The sequence below is a fragment of the Pantherophis guttatus genome, chromosome 2 (genome assembly GCF_059756535.1).
Source record: "Pantherophis guttatus breed Tessera chromosome 2, ASM5975653v1, whole genome shotgun sequence".
NCBI lineage: Eukaryota > Metazoa > Chordata > Lepidosauria > Squamata > Colubridae > Pantherophis > Pantherophis guttatus.
This window is the reverse complement of record NC_142064.1, coordinates 105,500,416-105,520,698: the sequence shown is the minus strand read 5'-3', so window position 1 is coordinate 105,520,698 and position 20,283 is coordinate 105,500,416. Positions and strand designations below refer to the sequence as shown.

The 20,283-nt window shown below is 43.2% G+C and overlaps 1 protein-coding gene across 1 annotated transcript in view; it reads right to left on the bottom strand.

Annotated features, from left to right (window-relative positions):
• Positions 1-20,283, bottom strand: part of FSTL1 (follistatin like 1) — a 41,517-nt gene continuing 21,234 nt past the window's right edge. The window contains 7 exon segments of the mRNA XM_034411144.3: positions 1-1,434; positions 5,542-5,636; positions 12,842-12,952; positions 13,805-13,917; positions 14,204-14,322; positions 15,021-15,151; positions 18,210-18,242. Coding sequence (XP_034267035.2) covers positions 1,390-1,434; positions 5,542-5,636; positions 12,842-12,952; positions 13,805-13,917; positions 14,204-14,322; positions 15,021-15,151; positions 18,210-18,242 — 647 coding nt within the window. The 3' untranslated portion in view covers positions 1-1,389.

Genomic DNA, 20,283 nt, shown 5'->3' with positions numbered 1-20,283 from the left:
TTTGTTATAACAAGTGAGGAGACTGGATCTCCTGATTTTATTGCCAAAATTCCTAAACAGATCGATTTTGCATCAAAACATGCAATGCATTTATGATATTGTGCATTCTCCTTTTCTACTTAGGGACTAGTTGTCAAAAACCATCAGATGAGCTCTAAGTCCGCAAACCTCAGGCATATATCTTTCCCTTTGGGAATGACAGCAGCAGTGCCTCAGTATAAAGCACTAGATATGTACATATGTTTCTTGTTGATCTATCTTCCAAACAGCATAGGGAATACTTACTTCATGCTTGACAAACATTACTATTTCCTTCTATTTAATTAATAGGGTTGAGTGAATTCTTGAATAAAGTCAAGAATTGCACCTTTCTCCCATTCCTCACTTCCTTGAAAGAATGATGCTGTGGGAAGCTTAAGAGTATCTCTCTCAAAAACTCTGTTCTGCTCTGTCCATACATGAACCATACCGTTTACAGTGAAAGGTGCAATGGCAAATTTAGAACAGCCATATACAATCTTGGTCCCCTTGGTGCTGCACTGATTTTACTTCCTTGATACATGTAGCTATAATATAAAGCATGAACACAGAAGTACAGCATTTTCCAGAAGCTATAAACAATATAAATCAAAGATACAAAAAGCTCAGTTAAAAATCATTAATTAAAAAGAGTAAGAAGGTGATAAGAAAATATATTGTAGCACCATTGCAAAGAGAGGAGGAAAGAAAATGAGGTCAGTTTGAAACATACGGAGTTCTGTGGCTTCTGGTAGGGATAAAGAGCTTGCTCTATATTTACTAGGGACTCTCAATGATATGCACATTAATCAATGGCAGGGGTAGGGGGGATTCTGCAGGAACTGATTGAAACATAGAAAAAAATGATGGTTGGGTGAAGCACAGAAGAAGAAGGAAGGCTAAATATCAAAATGGAGTGCAGAAAAGTGATATGCCATGGAATATATGCATAGCTATTGCATTTTCTTTATTGGGCTCCTCCAGTTATAGTAATATTTGTGAAAAAGTATTTTAGGCTGCAGCAAGAGAGTCATAGGGCAATGCTCCACCATCAATACAACTTCCACAGAAGACACCATGATCCTAGTTTACAGTGATGCTTCCCCTGAGTTCTAGGAGCTCCAGAACTGGAGTTATTTGCTGTCCTCATTAGTCGCTATCAATTCAACTTCATATCCTTGCTATAGAAGCCATAATATTGGCGGGGAGGTTCTTTTAAATTTCAAAAGAATCCATTTTCCTTTACCTCCCTCCCATTGCTACACAATGTAAATATCTGTGACTGAGCAATAATTTCTAAACATGTTTGCATATTGAAGGAAGATTGGTAGGTGAGACAGGTAACACACTTTGCCTTCTGGTGTGTACCTCTCACATTTCTTTGGTAGTCATTTGCTTGATCTTCTCAGAGGTCTCCTAAGAACAATGAGAGGAAGAAAGAAAACAGGATTTAGCCCTTCTATCTGATATAGCCATCCTCTTCCACAAGCATGCAGCATCAGGAAGGATGAACATGGAACAGTAAGGGAGGAAGGAGACACTCTCACATTCAACTGTATCCACCAAACCAGCCCTGGTAACTAATGATATGACAGATATTGAAGCCAATCACTCTCCTGTCCAAATTAATAATGATTACTAAGGCTTTTCCATTCTGTCAAAATGTGCCATTATAATAATAAAACCTTGACTGAATTTAAATAGTAAATTTGGGACCAAGACACCCAAACTGCTATATCCAGTATTTCTTACCTCTGCACCATCCACCCGCTCCCAAATTATCCCTAGATATTCCAACATCTTTCATGCCCCATTCTTCTCCCTGCTCAAAATGGCATGTTATCCACTAGGGTGACAATGGATACACATACCAGTGTCTCTTATAAATTCTGCACTATTTTGATATAGAGGCAGAATCTGGATCACATGGATTGTTAAAGTTCCCACTGTACACTCAAAGGTGAACATATATTAAAAAACCAGTTGCCAAAAAATGTATTTTTTCTTATGATTAAGAAGTTAACACTCTCCTTTTCCCTGACTAATTTCCAGACACTTCCAAAAAGATTGCAACATTTATAGCAATAGCTTATTGAAGTAATTTGGTTCTTTCATTATGTTATTAAATGTTTCAGGCTTGCCTTGTAATTTTATTTCTTTTCTTTTTTTATTCACAGTACCGTATTAGATGTATTTTAACTTTGGGCTGTAAGTAAAATTGATTAGTATTTTAGGATGTTATTTTTTATCGCAGCCCCAGTTAACTTTGGCTATCTAAGAAAGCTTAACTAAAGCAAACCTAGTTAGAACTTAAATGGGAGGTCACCGAGAAGTTGAAAAAGCTGGCTAGATTGGGAAGTTGAAAAGCATGCTGGATGAATGCATCAGCAATGCACATTTGCATCATAGACAGAAAAGTACACAAATATGTGCAGAATATGTGCAGGATCTGGGATTACTTGAGAAAGTATTTATTTTTCATTTACAGGGTATGGTTCTTCCTGCTACATCTCAAGAGGGCTACTAAGATTTTAAGAGGACTGGATTACTCCTTTATGAGAAAAAGAGGAACGTTAGAGATTTTTTCCCATGTAAAATGCATAAATGGGAACATAACAGAGGCATACAAAATTATGCAATTTGTCTATTTATTTGTATAGGAGGGCAAATGTTAGAAAAAGCATGACATTGCAATGCAAATGATTTGTGTGTGTATATATATATATATAGGTCTTTGGTTATTCAGGTTTTCTCCCATGTAAAATTGGAGGTGTCTTGGCAACATTTCGACGAAGTCTCATTCGTCATCTTCAGGCTGGTGTTCTCGGCTTCGTGCTTCTAGGAGCAATGTGTGTGATCGCAGCTGTTTCTCGAAATCACCAACATCCTCTGCACCAGCAAGCCACCCAAAAGCAACTTACCCAAAGAGGAACAGACAGCACTACTTAACCTGAAAGAAGACACTAGCATAATAATCCTACCAGCAGACAAGGGAAACGCCACGGTGGTTATGAACACATCTGACTACCAAACCAAATTAACCAACCTACTCCAAGACTCCACATACAAACCCCTAAACACAGATCCCACCACCTACCTGGAAAAAACCACTAGATCCAAAATAAAAGCCTCCCCCATCAGCAAAGAGATCCAGCAAAGAATCATTCCCAGAGAGAAATCATCCAGATGCCCTAAGCTCTATGGTCTCCCCAAGATACATAAAGAAGGAATCCCACTTAGACCCATAGTCAGCTCCATAGGCTCACCTCTACAAAATCTAGCCAAATTTCTCGCCAAACAACTACAGCCCTATGCAGAATCCATCAACTCACATGTAAAAAACTCATTCCAGTTCATAGAGATAATAAAGAAACAAAATTTACAGCCCAGTGACCTACTCGTGAGCTTTGATGTCATATCCCTCTTCACCCAAGTGCCAATCAAAGAAGCCTTGACAGCTATCCAAAACAAATATAACCCCCCCAAGCACATCCTAGATCTAACCAACCACTGCCTATCCAACACATACTTCATCTATAACGGACAAAAATACAAACAAATAGAAGGAGCACCCATGGGATTATCCCTCTCACCTGTCATTGCTAACCTCTACATGGAACACTTTAAACCCAAGCTCTAAAAAAATCTGATCACAAACCGAAACTCTGGCTCAGATACGTAGACAACACCTTCATAATCTGGCCACATGGGAAAGAAAAACTGGACAACTTCCTCACACACCTCAACAGCCTACACCCCAAAATACAGTTCACCATGGAAACAGAAGCGAACAACCAACTTCCCTTCCTGGATGTCTTAGTCTACAAAAAATCCAATGGCTCCCTAGGACACACCATCTACCAGAAGAAAACACACACAAACCGCTATCTGCACGCACTCTCACACCACCACCCAGCACAGATCAACTCCGTAGCCAAGACACTCATCTCCAGAACAAAACGCTTAGCTGACGAACAACACCTAAAAACCGAACTACACACTCTCACTAACGTACTAACATCCAATGGATTCCAAAGAAATAAGATCACCAACCTAATCCAAAAAGAAACCCCCACTAAAATCCAAGACAGAGAACAAGAAAATGGCAAAGCCCTCCTCCCATACATAAAAGGCACCACAGACAGAATCAGCAAGATCCTCCACAAACACAACATCAAGACAGCATTCTGCACAAACCGAAAAATAGTCACCATCCTAAGAAACCCCAAAGACAAAATTGAGTTAGAAAATCAAGGAGTATATGAAATCCCTTGCACCGCCTGCCCCATCACATACATCGGACAAACCAACAGAAGAATAAGTGCACGCATTGAAGAACACAAGAACTCAGTTAGAAAAGAGGAACCAATTTCTTCCCTGGTCCAACACCTCAAAGCCGCAGGACATGATATTGACTTTAAAAAGACCAGAACTATCGCCAAAACTGAACACTTCAACAACAGAATGATCAGAGAAGCCATCGAGATAGAAAAATGTCCACACAGCATGAATAAACGAGATGATACCTCCCGCCTGCCAGCCATTTGGAAACCCGCCCTTATTGACAAACAAGTCTCTAACACAAAGAATGACACCAGACCCACACTCACGAGAGCCACACAGGATGTAACCACCACACATCCACGCAGAAAGCGGACTCAAACCCACACTGATGATGAGGCACGACCGCGGACCAGAAGCCAGACCACAGCTGCATCATTAGCCCCTTTAAACCCCTCCAATCCATACATGAAGCAGACTGACACCCACCATAAAGAGGTAGCACGGCCACGAACACGAAGCCAAACAACAGCAACACAGCTCACCAGCTCAAATCCCCCTGCTACTCAGCCTAACCCAAGCACAACCAAGCCCCCACCTAAACAGAACACACACCCATCCAATCAGAGCACAGCCAACCCTCCATCCAATCAGAGCACAGCCAAACCTCCAACCAATCAGAACACACCTCCACCCAATCAGAACACAGCCAAGCTCCCACCCAATCAGTTCACACCCCCACTGGCAGTTAAAAGGAAGAAACAGCTGCGATCACACACATTGCTCCTAGAAGCACGAAGCCGAAGACACCAGCCTGAAGATGACGAATGAGACTTCGTCGAAACGTTGCCAAGAAATCTCCAATTTTACGCGGGAGAAAACCCGAATAACCAAAGACCTACATACAAACACCCGCGAAAACCTCAGAAAACATATATATATATGATTTATGTACTTGCATCCAACATCAAAACACAAGTAAGAGTCTGAAGTTTGCATTGCAATGTCATCGTATATATTTCATCATTTTGAGGTCATCATGGTTGGTACCAAATGCCTGTGTTCACCTGTATGCATGCATTTGTCTCTATCAAATTTCTAGCTGTTTGCCAACATACAGTCCTGGTTTCAGATATATTAGCAACCAACAAATTACAGATTTAAACTATGAGGAATCTCATAGCATTTTAGCAGAATAAATGTACTGAAATACATAAGCTTGTACACATAACTCCTTCTAACCTGATGCTTCTGCAGCTCTTGAACATATCTGGCTAGCTCTTCTTCAGTCAGCTTCTCTTCAGGCTGCTCTTGAAAAGGGATCTTCTGGTTTTTACCTATGAGCAGAAACAGAGTTTATGATATTCAATGCACATTGAGTATGCATGTATTCAACAAAAGACCAATACAGAGATGTAGTGTGTTCTTTCACATTAATAATGGATGTTGGATCTTTTGGCAAAACATAAGGGAGAAATTTGCCATCTTTACCAGTGGATGGGGCAGAGAGAGAGAGAGAGAGAGAGAGAGAGAGAGAGAGAGAGAGAGAGAGAGAGAGGGAGAGAGAGGGAGAGAGGGAGAATCCCAGGTGGTTCACCTGTAGCTTCTGAAGATCTGTTGGAACGATAGGGATCTACAAGGGCAGCCCAAATTTTGGATCAGCACAGTTCTTCCATGTGAAAGGGATCAAGCCCTCCTTTTTGCCTTATTACCCAGCTTTAAAGACCATTCACTATATTTTTGATATTTTCCCTCCAAACCTTCTACTCTGCAGTTATAGCAATAGCAATACAGTAGCACTTAGACTTATATACCACTTCACAGTGCTTTACAGCCCTTTCTAAGTGGTTTACAGAGTCAGCATATTGCCCCTAACAATCTGGGTCCTCATTTTACCGACCTCGGAAGGATGGAAGCAGTGATAGGAATCAGCCGGTTCACACTGGTTCAGCCGAACTTTGTGTGCAGTTTGGCGAACTGGATGAATCACCATGCAGTTTACCACTCCCCCTCCCTGACACTCCTCACCTCGGCCAGCCTCTCCTGAGGCCATTTTGACATCTTGCTGCTCTTTTATCGCACACTGTTTTGCATGCGATATCTGCGCATGCAAAACCCCAAGGCAGCTCTGACAAGGCACTTGGAGGGAGTGGCTGGGGCTACTAAAAAGGCAGCCAAGTGCCTGAAGGACCTCATCTGTTACCAAGAGCCTCAGCTGGTGGCCAGGGAGGCCTCGGCTGGGTTCTTCAGAAGGCAACAGTCTTTGCAGGGGGCCAATCTAGCACCTGGAGCTAGCTCTGCCCTAAGGAGACTGGGGACGTCATTGGGGCTCCAGCGAAGAGGGGCTCAGGTCCGGTCTCCATGTGGCACCATGATCTGATGAACTGCTGCTGGCACTGTGCGGCTACCTGGGTGGCAGGTGGGCACCCCTCACCCCTCCCCTCCCCGCCACTCCTCACCTGGCCTGAGAAGGTAAGGGCAATGGTGGGAGAGGGAGACCAGCAGCTCCAAGCCTGCCATGCTCGACCTGTGGGGGGTACACGGCAAGGCTTGGCTGTCTGTATGGGCAGGCAGGCAAGCAGGAGCCAGCTGGCAGAGGGGTGATGTGAGCGGCACAACCTCATAGCCATAACTCTTCTATGCGCATGCCTAAGATGGCGGTTGTGCCCTGAAGCTCTGCGGAGGGATGGGTGATATCGGGCAGATTTTGGGAGCCCCGGGGCCGCTTTGACCATCTATGGCCACCACCCCGGTAAGCAGAACATTATGCCAGCCAGGAGAGTGTTGTAACACTCTCGAAATCCACGGTGCTGATGGAGGGGCGGCATTGAAGTGCAGCGGCTGCGGCGGCTTTATGGGCGGCGGTGGCAGCAGCAATAACAACTTGCTCGTCGGCTGCTTGTTAGCTGGCCCCCTGAGGCTTCCCAGCGAGAAGATCAGCTGGGGAGCTATGATGCCGGCAATTGAAGTAATGTCGGCTCCGGCAACAGCTGAGGCAGCGCCGGCATCGGCTGCGGCGGCAACAGCATGGGCGTGGGCGTCGCCAGCGTCGGCGGCAGCATGGGCGACTTTCTCTCCGTCAGAGCCGGAAGCCTCACGGGGGCGAGGACAACGCCGGATGGATGCGGGTGCTGGTGTGGGCGGCGCCCGGTCGATTCCTATGGGGGCGCTGACAATGCCATGGACGGCGGTGCAACAGCTGGCCGAGAGGATAGCCGGTGGTCTGGCAGCAGCGACCGACGATGATACCCTTCCAAGGCATGTTTATTGGCCTGAGGAAACGTAGATTGACTTTTCCTGGGCCTAGGATTGGCGTTATTTATCTATCTACCATCTTAACTATCTTGTTCGCTTACCGCATAGAGTGGGGCAACTGGGGATGTACTGAAGGAACTGGTTCAGAACTGCATTTTCATCACCGGTGGGGCCATTTCATCTGCTCCTTGGCCAAGTGGGGCCAACCACCGTGAGAGGGTGGCTATTGGACGCCTACCGGTTGGTCGATATGCCAAGATTCTTACCCACTGTAGTGAGAGGACAGTGGGGACTTATTTGAGACTCTTGAATTTCCAGTTACACCCAGGATTGCTTCCCCCTTTTATACCAGCATGGCAGACTCCCTAGCTATATTTATCACCGTCCCAAAGCTTGGGCCTATACTGGATGTATTTTACAACCGATCTTCTAGCGCTGCGAGACTCCCCCCTCTCGCAGGCCTGGCCCTCCACGTTATCGAGGGCCTATCTTGATGATGGGCTTTGGAACCCCGAGAGATGGCATGCAACGAAGAGGGGGTTGAGGGGTTTTTTAGCTAAATTTTTAAGGAAAATTTTAAGGGGACCCGGGAGGGAGTTGTAAAAGCGGACCTGGGGGGGTCCAGATAGCGACTGAGCGGGATGATGGGTCGATTAGCTGCAGCAGAGGGGTCGCAAAAGGAAAATTAACCGGGGAGCAGCGGGACAACAGGAAGGGCTGTGTAATTGAAATAATGAGTGGGAGGGACAGGTATGATGGGCGCAGGGGGTCATATCAAGTGTCGGGGGTGCGCATGCGCTGTCACCGAGCGATTGCGCACTCCGGCCCCCAATGCGTGACTCCTGTCCTGGGTTGTGCAGAGTCTCAGGCCCAGGGTCCGCGGCTGATGTTGTGTAATGCCAGGTCGGTGGCTAATAAAGCCCCCCTCATTTGTGATCTTATTTTGGAGGGGGGTGCGGACCTGGCAGGTATTACGGAGACCTGGTAGGGCCAAGAGGGGGGGTCCCCCTCGTCGAGATGTGCCCGCCAGGTTTCCGTGCATTTCATCAGCCAAGGGCCCAAGGGAGGGGTGGGGGAGTGGCGGTAATTATTAGGGAAAGTCTTTGTCCGAGGGAGACCACTGTTCCTCAGATAGCCGGATGTGAGTCCCTTTGGGTGAAGTGGGGCCGTGGGGTGCCGATGGGTTTGCTGACTATGTACCTGGCTCCCTGCCACGTGGCAGCAACCCTGCCTGAGCTACTCGTCATTGCCGGGGTGGCGGTTGATACCCCCAGACTTATTGTCATGGGGGATTTCAACCTTCCATCTGCGGGTGAGGTGTCAGAGGTGGCTCGGGAGTTCATGGCTTCCATGACGGCCATGGACCTGACCCAGTTAGTTCAAGGCCCCACTCACATAGGGGGACACACTCTGGACTTGATTTTTATCTCTGGTCAGTGGTTGAATGATCTTGGTAGAGGGGACCTAGATATCAAACCCTTGTCATGGACAGATCATTCGCTCCTCCACTTAGACTTTCCTACCGCCTTCCCCCGCCGCAGGGAGACGGAACCGACCAGAAGGTTCCGTCCCAGGCGCCTGATGGACCCTGAAAGGTTCCTGACGGAGCTTGGGCCGTTTCCTGAGACTCTAACACACGACTCGACTGAAGAGCTGGTGGCCGCCTGGGAAAGGGCGGCCGCTGGAGCTTTGGACCGCGTCATGCCTTTGCGGCCTCTGACCCGATGCTGATCTCAATTGGCTCCTTGGTTCTCTGAGGAGCTGAGAGAGCTGAAGCGTCAGAAAAGACACCTAGAGAGCATTTGGAGGACTAGTCAATCCGATTCTGACCGGACACAGGTGAGGTCTTATACCAAGACCTACCTAGTGGCGATAAAAGCGGCAAAATCTAACCATTTTTCCACTCTTATCGCATCTGCAGAGAACCGCCCAGCCGCCCTGTTCAGGGTGACCCACTCCCTTCTTCGGGGGGGAGTGCAGGAAGATCCCTTGCAGGGTCGTGCGGAGGATTTTGTGCAATTCCTGCATGATAAAGTCGCTCGGATTCGGGATGGCTTGGACTCCGATTGGATGAGTCCACGGGAGGAGACAAGGGCAGGTCTTAAAGAGTGTTATCTGGGAGGAGTTTGATCCTGTGACTCCCGAGGATGTGGACAGGGTTCTGGGTAAGATTAGTGCCACCACGTGTTTATTGGACCCGTGTCCCTCCTGGTTGGTACTGGCCTCCCGGGAGGTTACACGAGGCTGGCTCCAGGGAATTATAAGTGCTTCTCTGAGTGAGGATGCCTTTCCTGCCGCCTTGAAAGAGGCTGTAGTGAGGCCCCTCCTCAAGAAGCCTTCCCTGGACCCGGCTGAATTAGCCAACTATCGTCAAGTCTCCAACCTTCTTTTTTATGGCGAAGGTTGTTGAGAGCGTGGTGGCACGACAACTTCCCCGGCATCTGGATGAAGCTATCTATCTAGACCCGTACCAGTCGAGCTTCAGGCAGGGGTACAGCACAGAAACGGCATTGGTCGCGTTGGTGGATGATCTCTGGAGGGCCCGGGACAGGGGTTGTTCCTCTGTCCTAGTCCTATTAGATCTATCAGCGGCTTTTGATACCATCGACCATGGTATCATGCTGCAGCGGTTGAGGGGGTTAGGAATAGGGGGCACCGTTCTGCGGTGGTTCTCCTCCTTCCTCTCCGACCGCTCGCAGTTTGTGTTGACAGGGGGGCAGAGGTCGACCTCGAGGCGTCTCGCATGGGGAGTGCCGCAAGGGTCGGTCCTCTCGCCCCTCCTGTTCAACATTTATGTGAAGCCGCTGGGCAAGATCATCCGTGGTTTTGGGGTGAAGTGTCATCTGTACGCTGATGATACTCAGCTGTACATCTCCACCCCAGACCACCCCAATGATGCCCTTGATGTGATGTCTCGCTGCCTGGAGGCCGTGCAGGTCTGGATGGGGAGGAACAGGCTCAGACTCAACCCCTCCAAGACCGAGTGGCTGTGGCTTCCGGCGCCCCGATATAGTCAGCAGGTGCCATCGCTGACTATTGGGGGTGAATCTTTACCCCCCACAGAGAGGGCTCGCAATCTGGGTGTCCTCCTGGACACACGGCTGTCTTTAGAAGAGCATATGACGGCCGTGGCCAGGGGGGCCTTTTATCAGGTCCGCCTGATTCACCAGTTGCAGCCCTTTCTGGACCGGGACGCCCTGCGCACGGTCACTCACGCCCTTGTTACCTCCCGGTTGGACTATTGTAATGCTCTCTACATGGGGCTCCCCTTGAAGAGCACTCGGAGGCTCCAACTGGTCCAGAATGCAGCTGTGCGGGTGGTTATGGGCGCAACTCGTTGTGCCCATGTGAAAGCCCTCCTGCGCGAGCTGCACTGGCTCCCAGTGGTCTTCCGGGTGCGATTCAAGGTGTTGGTTACCACCTTTAAAGCACTCCATAGCATAGGACCCGGGTATCTTCGAGACCGTCTTCTGCCACCAATAGCCTCCCACCGGCCAATCCGCTCCCACAGAGAGGGTCTCCTCAGGGTGCCATCGGCCAAGTTATGTCGGCTGGCGACACCCAGGGGGAGGGCCTTCTCTGTGGGAGCCCCAGCCCTGTGGAATGAACTGCCCCCGGAAATATGTAAGATCTCTGACCTCCGGGTGTTTCACTGCGCACTGAAGACCCTGTTGTTCCGCCAGGCTGGCCTATCAACATAATAATTTTAAATTGGGGTATTTTAAATTTCTGGGGTTTTAAATTGAGCCAAATCTATTTAATCATTTTAATTTTTAACTGCTGTTTTGTCTTGTGTTTTTAAATAGGCTGTACACCGCCTTGAGTCCTTCGGGAGAAGGGCGGTATAGAAATAAAATTATTATTATTATTATTATTATTATTATTATTATTATTATTATTATTATTATTATTATTATTGCCGTTGGCCACCCGCATCTGCTGGCAGCTGCGGCAGGTGAAGCCCAGCAGCTGCGGAGAGTCCACGTTCTGGCCAGTCCCCCGGGGACCGTGCCTCTCTCTCCATCTCCTACCTCCATGGGAGACCACGAACCACAGAAAGTGAGGCTCTCCTGGATGGCCACCTCACACATGCGCCTGGCATTGCACTCTCCCAACACAGGGAAGCAGCTCCATGGCGACCTCCGGGAGCTGCAGTGGGAGCAGCTGCTGGCCAGAGAGCAGCTCTGGGAGCAGGAGCCTGCAGCCTCAGCAGGCCAGTGGTGGAAAGGCCCTGGCCCCTTCCCTCACTGCTTTAGGCAGGCTTAGAAAGTCTGCCAGGCTGAGGGAAAGTGCATGTGCCACATGCTGCAAATGCCCCACACTTGGCTTCCCTCCTCCCTCCATCTCTTCAGTGCTCACTCACTTGCTTGCATTCTCCCTCCCCAGACTAGCTTGACACAGGCAGCAGCTCACAATTGCCCTTTGCAAGCCTGCTGTCGATGAAGCTGAGCGCCAGTGGGGGCTGGCTTTTTGCCTAGGTTTGTCCAGCTGTCGGGGGGGAAATGGATGGGGGCCTGGGGAGGAAGCTGTTTCCCCCCCCCCGACAGCGAACAAACCTAGGCAAAAAGCCAGCCCTCACCGGCACCCATGCTTCCCCAACAGCGGGCTTGCAAAGGGCCTGCGTCAAGCTAGTCTGTAATATCAATTTTCCTTTGCTAATCAATAGGAGGCCCAGCAAGTTTGGATTTCTGACTGGACACTCTGATAAAGATAAAGCAATCTTTTCCTTAAATATTGCAAAACCTCTTGTCCCTAATTTTGGCTCCTCCTCTCCAGTAATATTTAACTATTACTTACTGATAACTATGGCTTACAGATTTACTAGATCCTAAACAAACAAGTATCATATTCAATTCTTCAAGGTCTTATGAACCGTCTCAATTATAGATACCCATAAGTGGAAGAAATTCAGCTGTCAGTTGTAGACAGGGGATTGTTTCCTTAATAGACAAATAAATGATCAGTGTGAGACAGTGAATTAAATGAGAAAGCTATGACCCTGGCAAGCTATTCATCAGTTGTGGAATGTATTATTTCTGTTGCCTTCTTTATATCAAATAAGTTCTTTACCCCAGAAAATCAGTTCGTTTGATCAAAAATGGATAATCTGTCTTGATGTGCTATTAGTGAGATCAATATGTTATTCTACCTCTTTTTCTTTAATCTGTAGTATTTTCATTTATTTAGTCAAGCCACTTGTTGAATCAGAACATGTTTTTCTTTGAAAAGTGGGGTGAATCCTTCTAAAATGACTAAATTATCCAATTGCATAGACGATAGACCATACCTTCACAGGTCATGGCGGTGCACACCCAGTTCCCACAAGCACAGACGCAGCGGTTACAGTTCACTTGAGTCTCTGCTCCATCTTCATATGATTCGTCTTCTAAGGCACATTCTAAATAGAAAAAAAAATGCAGTTAATGTACATGGGAAGAAATATAAAGATAAAGGTTTCCCCTATCCACTCATGTCTGACTCTAGAGGACAGTGCTCATCTCTCTTTTTATTCACAATTTGGGGAAGAGTCAGAGCGACTGGATGGAGCTAAGGGTTTACTGGCCAGATGCCTTTCCTGATGCCACACAAACTTCGCAGAATTTTTTTCTTTGCACCCTAGGAGAGAAACATTTGCCATTACCTAGGATTGAATTCTCAACCTTCCAAGTGGGAGGCCAGCATCTTCATCACTAGGCCACCATGTCATTCTATAAGCATATGCAATACATATCTCAAAATGGCAGGGTGGCAATTAATCCCGTTCTGCTTTTGGGTAATTGCACCTTGATTAGAGAATGGATCGTGGCCTTTCCTTGCAAGTATACCTTAAGAAAATAAACCCGAAGATATATTTTCTAAGAAAAACTCATTTATTTGTTATAAAGAAAATAAAACATCTTACTAATCTAATTAGTTACATCTTGGCAAAGCTTTCCCGGCCACCTCTCTTGGCCGGAGAACAAAGAAAGATAGAAGAAAGTGAAAGAATGTGGATATGCGCAGTTAGCTTACTGATAAGAACTTGGCAAGCTATGGTAAGTCTGAAAGTTCAAAAATAAGAGCTCATCTGATAAATACAAAAACGCAGTGACACAAAACTCCAAATTTGGGCAGAAATCCAAATATGTTGCAATTCGTTCAACTACATTTTGAAACAAATGTGCACATATTACTTCTACCCTACTATATTCAACTTTCCCCATTCTTCTAACAACTCCAGGCCCATTTTGTGCAGACACAGAGCTCCTACTTTTTTCTGGTGGATTGAAGGTTGGGTTGAGGCACTTCAGGAATTCATTGAAACTCAGCTTCCAGTCAGCATTTTCATCAGAGAGCTCAATGAGAGCATCTACACAGAGTCCCCTGAAAGACATACAATACACAGTTATCCAATCAAGAAATGACTCCCAAACACATCACAGGAAAGTGTGAATAGTTAATATTTAAATTATAAATTGCCGTCATGTCAGATCACTTCATATGAACCAGACTTTTGGGCTGTCTACATCCTGTGGAAATGGATTTTTCCTGCGGCATACATCTTATTTCTAGTACTCAGGAGAAGCAAATTTCTCAAGAAAGAATTTCATAATTCATTATCTTTTGGAGTCATAGTTATATATTCTGATGTTCTTCTGCCTGAAGCTACCTGAGAAGCTTGTTCGTCTCTTGATTCATATAAGTAGAAATGTTGACAGCTGACTCATTTTGTTCTACAAACTTCAAGAATTCGTTGGAGTCAAGGCGGGAATCTCCATCATCAAAACTCTGTAAAATCACAAAAAAGCATTTAAGAAATGTTAAACTACCTGGAGTTTCCATCAGCTCCCTTTCCCTGAAATAAACTGACAGACTTGATAATCAGTGATTTTTTAACATGTTGGAAAATCTGAGATTTCAGCACTCTGCACTCCCTGTCCACAAGAGTGCGGCCCTGCACACGGACATCCAACTGCATACATCAGCACAATGGCACATTGCTCTTGTTTTTTTTTTTTAATAGCTCAAGCTGTTCTTATTTGTAGTCATACAAGTTTTCACACTCCTTCCAATGTAATACATATTAGTTAATTTATTTATTGTTTATTGGATGGATGTGCTGCTCATCTCATCTGGAGGCGACTTTGGGTGGCTTACAAACAATGCTTTACTGAAATTCAGGCTAAGCTTATTAAACTTCCTTTATCAGAAAGTTAGCATTAAAAGTTTTGATACTCTGAAAAGAGGAAGATCGATTATCCCTTAGTGTCTGTTTTTTTCATTCATTCATTCATTCATTCATTCATTCATTCATTCATTCATTCAATTTCTTTAGCTACCCATCTCAATCAATGTCTCTGGGTGTCTTATAATTCCAAAATATAAAAACAATTAAAATAATAAAAAGCAATTTAAAACAGTAAAAACAATTATTCATGATCCCGTAAGCTACATTAGATGCAGTACTTCAACTACCTCATTCATACCTTGAAGTACTTTTCCAAGATGTCTGTATAGTTGCTGCCTTTGGAGAACCACCCATCAGGAATGATTTCAGCTTCAAGCCACTGGATGACACGACGCCGAAGTTCATCACGATCAGTCTGATAGCAGACCACTATTGAATGGGGAGGCGGGGAGGTAGGACCAAGAATGTAAAGCAGAAGAAACAACAGAGAAGGGGGAAATGGTTTTTTAAAAATGAGGTTATTGAGAACACTTTTATTTTAAACCCTGTGTTTCCAAACATTGTGACCCCCCTAGGGGTTTATGAGCAACTTAAGAGGGTGAAGTTGCAAAAATCTGATCAAGCTTGTATAGGCAAAATTTAAGTGCTGTCCAAACTCACTTGGCGCTTTGAAACCTGCTTTGTCTGTGTAGATTAAAAGTGGAATTATTAAAAGTGACCAATTATACTTCTTGCCTAGCTCTGATCCCCACCCCCCAAATAACCAATTTTTCAAAAGGGCAAGTTTCACAAATTCATTTATCACTTTAGGGATCATAATAGAGCAAAGTTTGAGAATCTCTATTTTAATTTTTAGAAGAAAATGGTTTGGAATATATTTATTTCCCAATATTTGCTTTACTCTTTAGGTGCATGACATATCTGAAAGAAACTACTTTCAGGGGGAAAAAGCCTTTCATTGCCTTAGGGAGGGAGAGGGACTCAACACTTTGCTGAGTCCCTTATGGATTTTCAATTACTTTGGTTTAATAGACAAATGAATTTCTTGGAAGATATTGTGGCAAAGAATGCTAATATGAATTTTAATCTATATACAGAAATAAGATTATTAAAATACTACATCCTATCCTAGTGACTCAACTGAACTAACACATTTAGACTTCTCTCTACAAGTGATCTGAACAATTAATTGTACTTCAGTGCTATGACTGCATCGTATTAGAATGGAAAAAAATTGCTGAAAGAATTAGGGAAAGGGGAGAAGAGAAATATGATTCCCCCACCCCCCTGTCTTCAGGACATTCAATAGTTTTGTTTTAAATTACTCCAAAAATCAGGATCTGAGGATGATGAAGAGACAACTCTTAAGAATGCAGCACTTCCTATTAAAATACCAAAAGATTTTAACAAAGGATTCAAATTCAGTATAAAATGTAAAGTACTGTCCAACATTAAATGGGAAAATGTTAATGTTCAGTTAATATATTCAATAACAACACAGTTTATGATATGTACCACTTAGGCATTTTCAACTTCTCCCAAATTATTGATTGATACTTTACATTTTAAAAAACCTTCCATTCTTTTTCAAAACAACATTTATTCAGACATATTGATTCTTCATTTGCAAGGAGCAGGACATTGCAGGACACTGAATATGATCAGTATGCAACAGGCAGAAATCTGTCACTTGTAGTTGTAGTATTCCACCTATTCAATTTCCATCTATTTCATTTACTACAGTAAAAATAATCTGAGGGAAATATATCTTAATAGATATAATGGTATGTGAGTATGACCTTGAGGGATAAGGGGAAGAGGAAACAATCAAACAAGAGAAGCAGGGGTCCTCAGTGGTTTAATAGTCAGAGAAAAAACTTAGGAAGGACCCATAGTAATGGATCAAGCACTTAAAAGTGGTAGCGGCAAGTTTATACTTTCAGATTTGCAAGGTTCTGTTAATGTAACCTTACAATAAAGTAGGATTAGCTCATCTAGTCATGTTTTCTGTCTGGTTTACCTGGGAGGACTGACAATAGACGATTTGGTTATAGATTCATCCAAGGCAATGGCTAAAGAACTTCTACCTATTTGGGTTCTCTGGTTATATCTTCTTTTCTTCCTATGTGTTCTTCTTTTGAGGGGCTTTGTAAGAGAAAAGCCATCTTAGTCTATGGGCAAAATGTCAAAAAAAACCTAACAGTACTTTCCTAACAAATTTTATTTCTTAAAATTTTAAAAAATGTTTAGATATTAAACAGTTTATGCCTTTAAAAATTGGAATTAGTTGGAAAAGCTGTTGTCAATCTTCTGAATATTAGGAGTGGGGTTTTTTTTAAATGTAGGATCACTTTTCTTTATATTAAATACATTTTGGAATCTGTATGCGAAAAAAAAGACAATAAATAGAGTATCTATTGATAGAGTACAGTATTTTGGAAAGGAAGAGACTCTTCTTGAATGACCAGGGGGAGGGGCTTAAGGAGAACCATGGCTCTTTAGGATTATCACCCTATTGTTAATCCTGGTTCTGTTTCTTATGGCTGCAGTCATGGGTGGGCTTCCCTCGAGCTCAACTGCTTTAATGAACATAAACTGTCACTGCTCATCATCCCTCCCCTTGGGGAATGGATATCCACACTGATGGTCCCTGGAGGCAACTGGATGGTCAAAGCCCCACCCCTTTTTAATGTGCCAGATGCATTGCCTGCATGTCAAAAGGGTGCTGTTTTGGTTACCCAGCCATGCCCCCTGCTTTGAAACCAGTTACTGTTGCCGAGGATGCTCTTCCATCAGATAAATAAAATATTCATAGAGGTTATTACGGTTATCATTATAACTACTGCTGGTATCTTTAGAATGATTGCCTGCCAATTAATTAAAATTTAGGCCACAATCCCTAATCCTAACAAGCCACTCAATCCCTCCATTTCTTACATCTATATTAAATAAATAATTCTGGGCAAAGGAAACCCAAACTCTCTTACTCCTCAATCCTCCGCTTGAGGTTAAAGCTGTATTCCCTGACTAAATTCACAGGACGCACAGGTTAGCCATCACATTTTAGATTGCTGTGTTGTGTAAAATCAGATTTATTATGGCATATAAATCCAGAAAATTGGGTGGAGGAAACCGTTCTTAAAGTTTACATGGATAAGCATACAATACAAACATAACTTCAAATAAAAAATATACACTGCATTCCATTTTTAAACTTTATAAAATGTTAAATGTTTAATGAGGAGCAGAGCGGTAGAATATGATAATCAGAATACGGTAGATGTTTCAGGAAGATAGTTTCAGACCATCTAGGAGCAGACAATCTGCTCTTCAAAACACTTCTCCAAATATCAGGCCCATCTTTCCAAACCCTATTACTGTGTAATATACTGCATTTTTTCTGTGTCATAAAAACTGAACAAATTTAATAATCAGAATGCATAATAAAAATAATAAAAAGTAAAATACATCATATAAATGTATTTACCTGGACTTGCAGCTGAATTCTCAGGCTTCTTCTCTATTAATAGGAAAAGATATGGTCATTTGATCAAAATTTGGATGCTTAGCAACTGACTCATATTTATGACTGTTGCAATGTCCTTGAGTCATGTGATCACCTTTTGCGATCTGACAAGCAAGAGTAATGGGGAAGCCAGATTCGCTTAATAATCATGTTACTAATTTAATAGCTGAAGTGATTGATTTCACTCTTGTGGCAAGAAAGATCATAAAATGGGGCAAATTCACTTAACAACTGTCTCATTTAGCAGCAGAAATTTTGGGCTCAATTGTGGTCATAAGTCAAGGAGTACCTGTAATTCTGCCCCACCCCTTCTAACCAACAGCCCCTTAAATACTTGAGAATAACGTCTCTTTGCAGGCTTTTCTTCTCCAGGCTAAAAATAACACTTCCAAATATTCCATGACATTATTTTCTTCCAGGTGCCTTGTTTAGCAGCTACCTCATTTAGCAACCATTTGCAAATGTGATGGTAAAAAATATTAAAAATCATTGTCCAAACAACATGTACCCTTACAATCCAATTTCATGCACTTGATAACAACACGGTAGTAAGATTGATGCTAGCATATCCATATGAGAAAACTTTATTTGAATTCTCTCTCCCTCTCTCCCTCTCTCTCTCTCTCCATTTTTCATTTAAGACTATTTTGTTTCCAATTTAAGGAACGGATTGTAGTAGCTAAATGAGGAGAAGATGTAATTATATTTTCTAACTGTCATTGAGTTTGTTTACTGAACAGCAGAGGCCCCAGTGTAGAAACCTTTATTGGATCACTTGACTCTTTTAGCTTGACACTGAGCCACCAATGTACAATCACTGGTATCAGTGTTCAACCAGGTATGTCTAACAGTAATTCAGTCCACCCTACATATTTTCAATATTCTCTCTTTTCCTCAGCCGTGCCTTTTAATAAGAAAAGTGAAGAAATCACCACTTGTGTCTCCATTTTCTTCACCTTCTTATCCAGTGTTTCATAATAATGAAGTGCTGCAGTATTTTCTTTATTTTTTTTGTAAATATTTTTTATTTATTTTTTCAAATTTAAACATAAAAACATAACTTTCAAGAGCAAAAATCTCGATCCGGTCATAGATGGTTACCACGCTTACATTCCTTTCACAAGCTCAATTCACAATTTCCATTACATCTTTTATAAATAAACAAAAAGAGGGGGGAAAAAAAGAAGATAAAAAAGAAATTCAAAACTTAAGAAAAAACCAATTTTACCTCAAATTTCACATTTTCATCTATATAAATCCATTATATCTATCCAAAATTAGTTTCAAATTCACTTTCACTCATTTTTACATCTGCATAACAATTCTAAACATATCTTTATTCTTCTTTACCTTATATCTTATACAAGTAATATCAAAATAATTTTTACAATATTCTAACCTAAGTGTTTACCTTACAATTTTATCACCATTTATTCTTAGTTTCAATTCAATACCACTCCATTTTTATTATATTTTATAAAACAACATTTTATCTAATTTTAATCCTTTGACCCTTATCCTCAAATCAGTTTATCTTAGGTTTTTTTTCCCAGTTTACATATTACACAGATTTCTCTCAAAGGCATATTTTATTTACTCCAATTTCTAATATATTTTCCACTATATCTCCCTCTAATATTTAACTATCTTCCATCTTGTTCTATTTGATTAATTCTCAGCTTAATCCCCTCCAAAACACCAACTATTTAGTTGATTTTAGAATAGTTCCTCAATCTCCTCCAACTCTCCTCCTATTTGTTTGACTGTTTCCAGCATTTTGTGGGCTGATTTCCAGCACAGTCTCCTCCTTGACTCCCTCCATTGTTTGGCTGATTTCCAGCATAGTCTCCTCCAACTCTCCTCCTATTTGTTTGGCTGTTTCCAGCATTTTGAATTAATTTCCAACGTATTTCCACCGAGTCTCAAACTCTTATCTAGTTGGTATCCATCCCACACATTTTAACTGTAATATAATTATCTGTTTTATATCATTTTTCCATCCTGCTCTTTCAATTTAAATCTCAGTATATTTCAT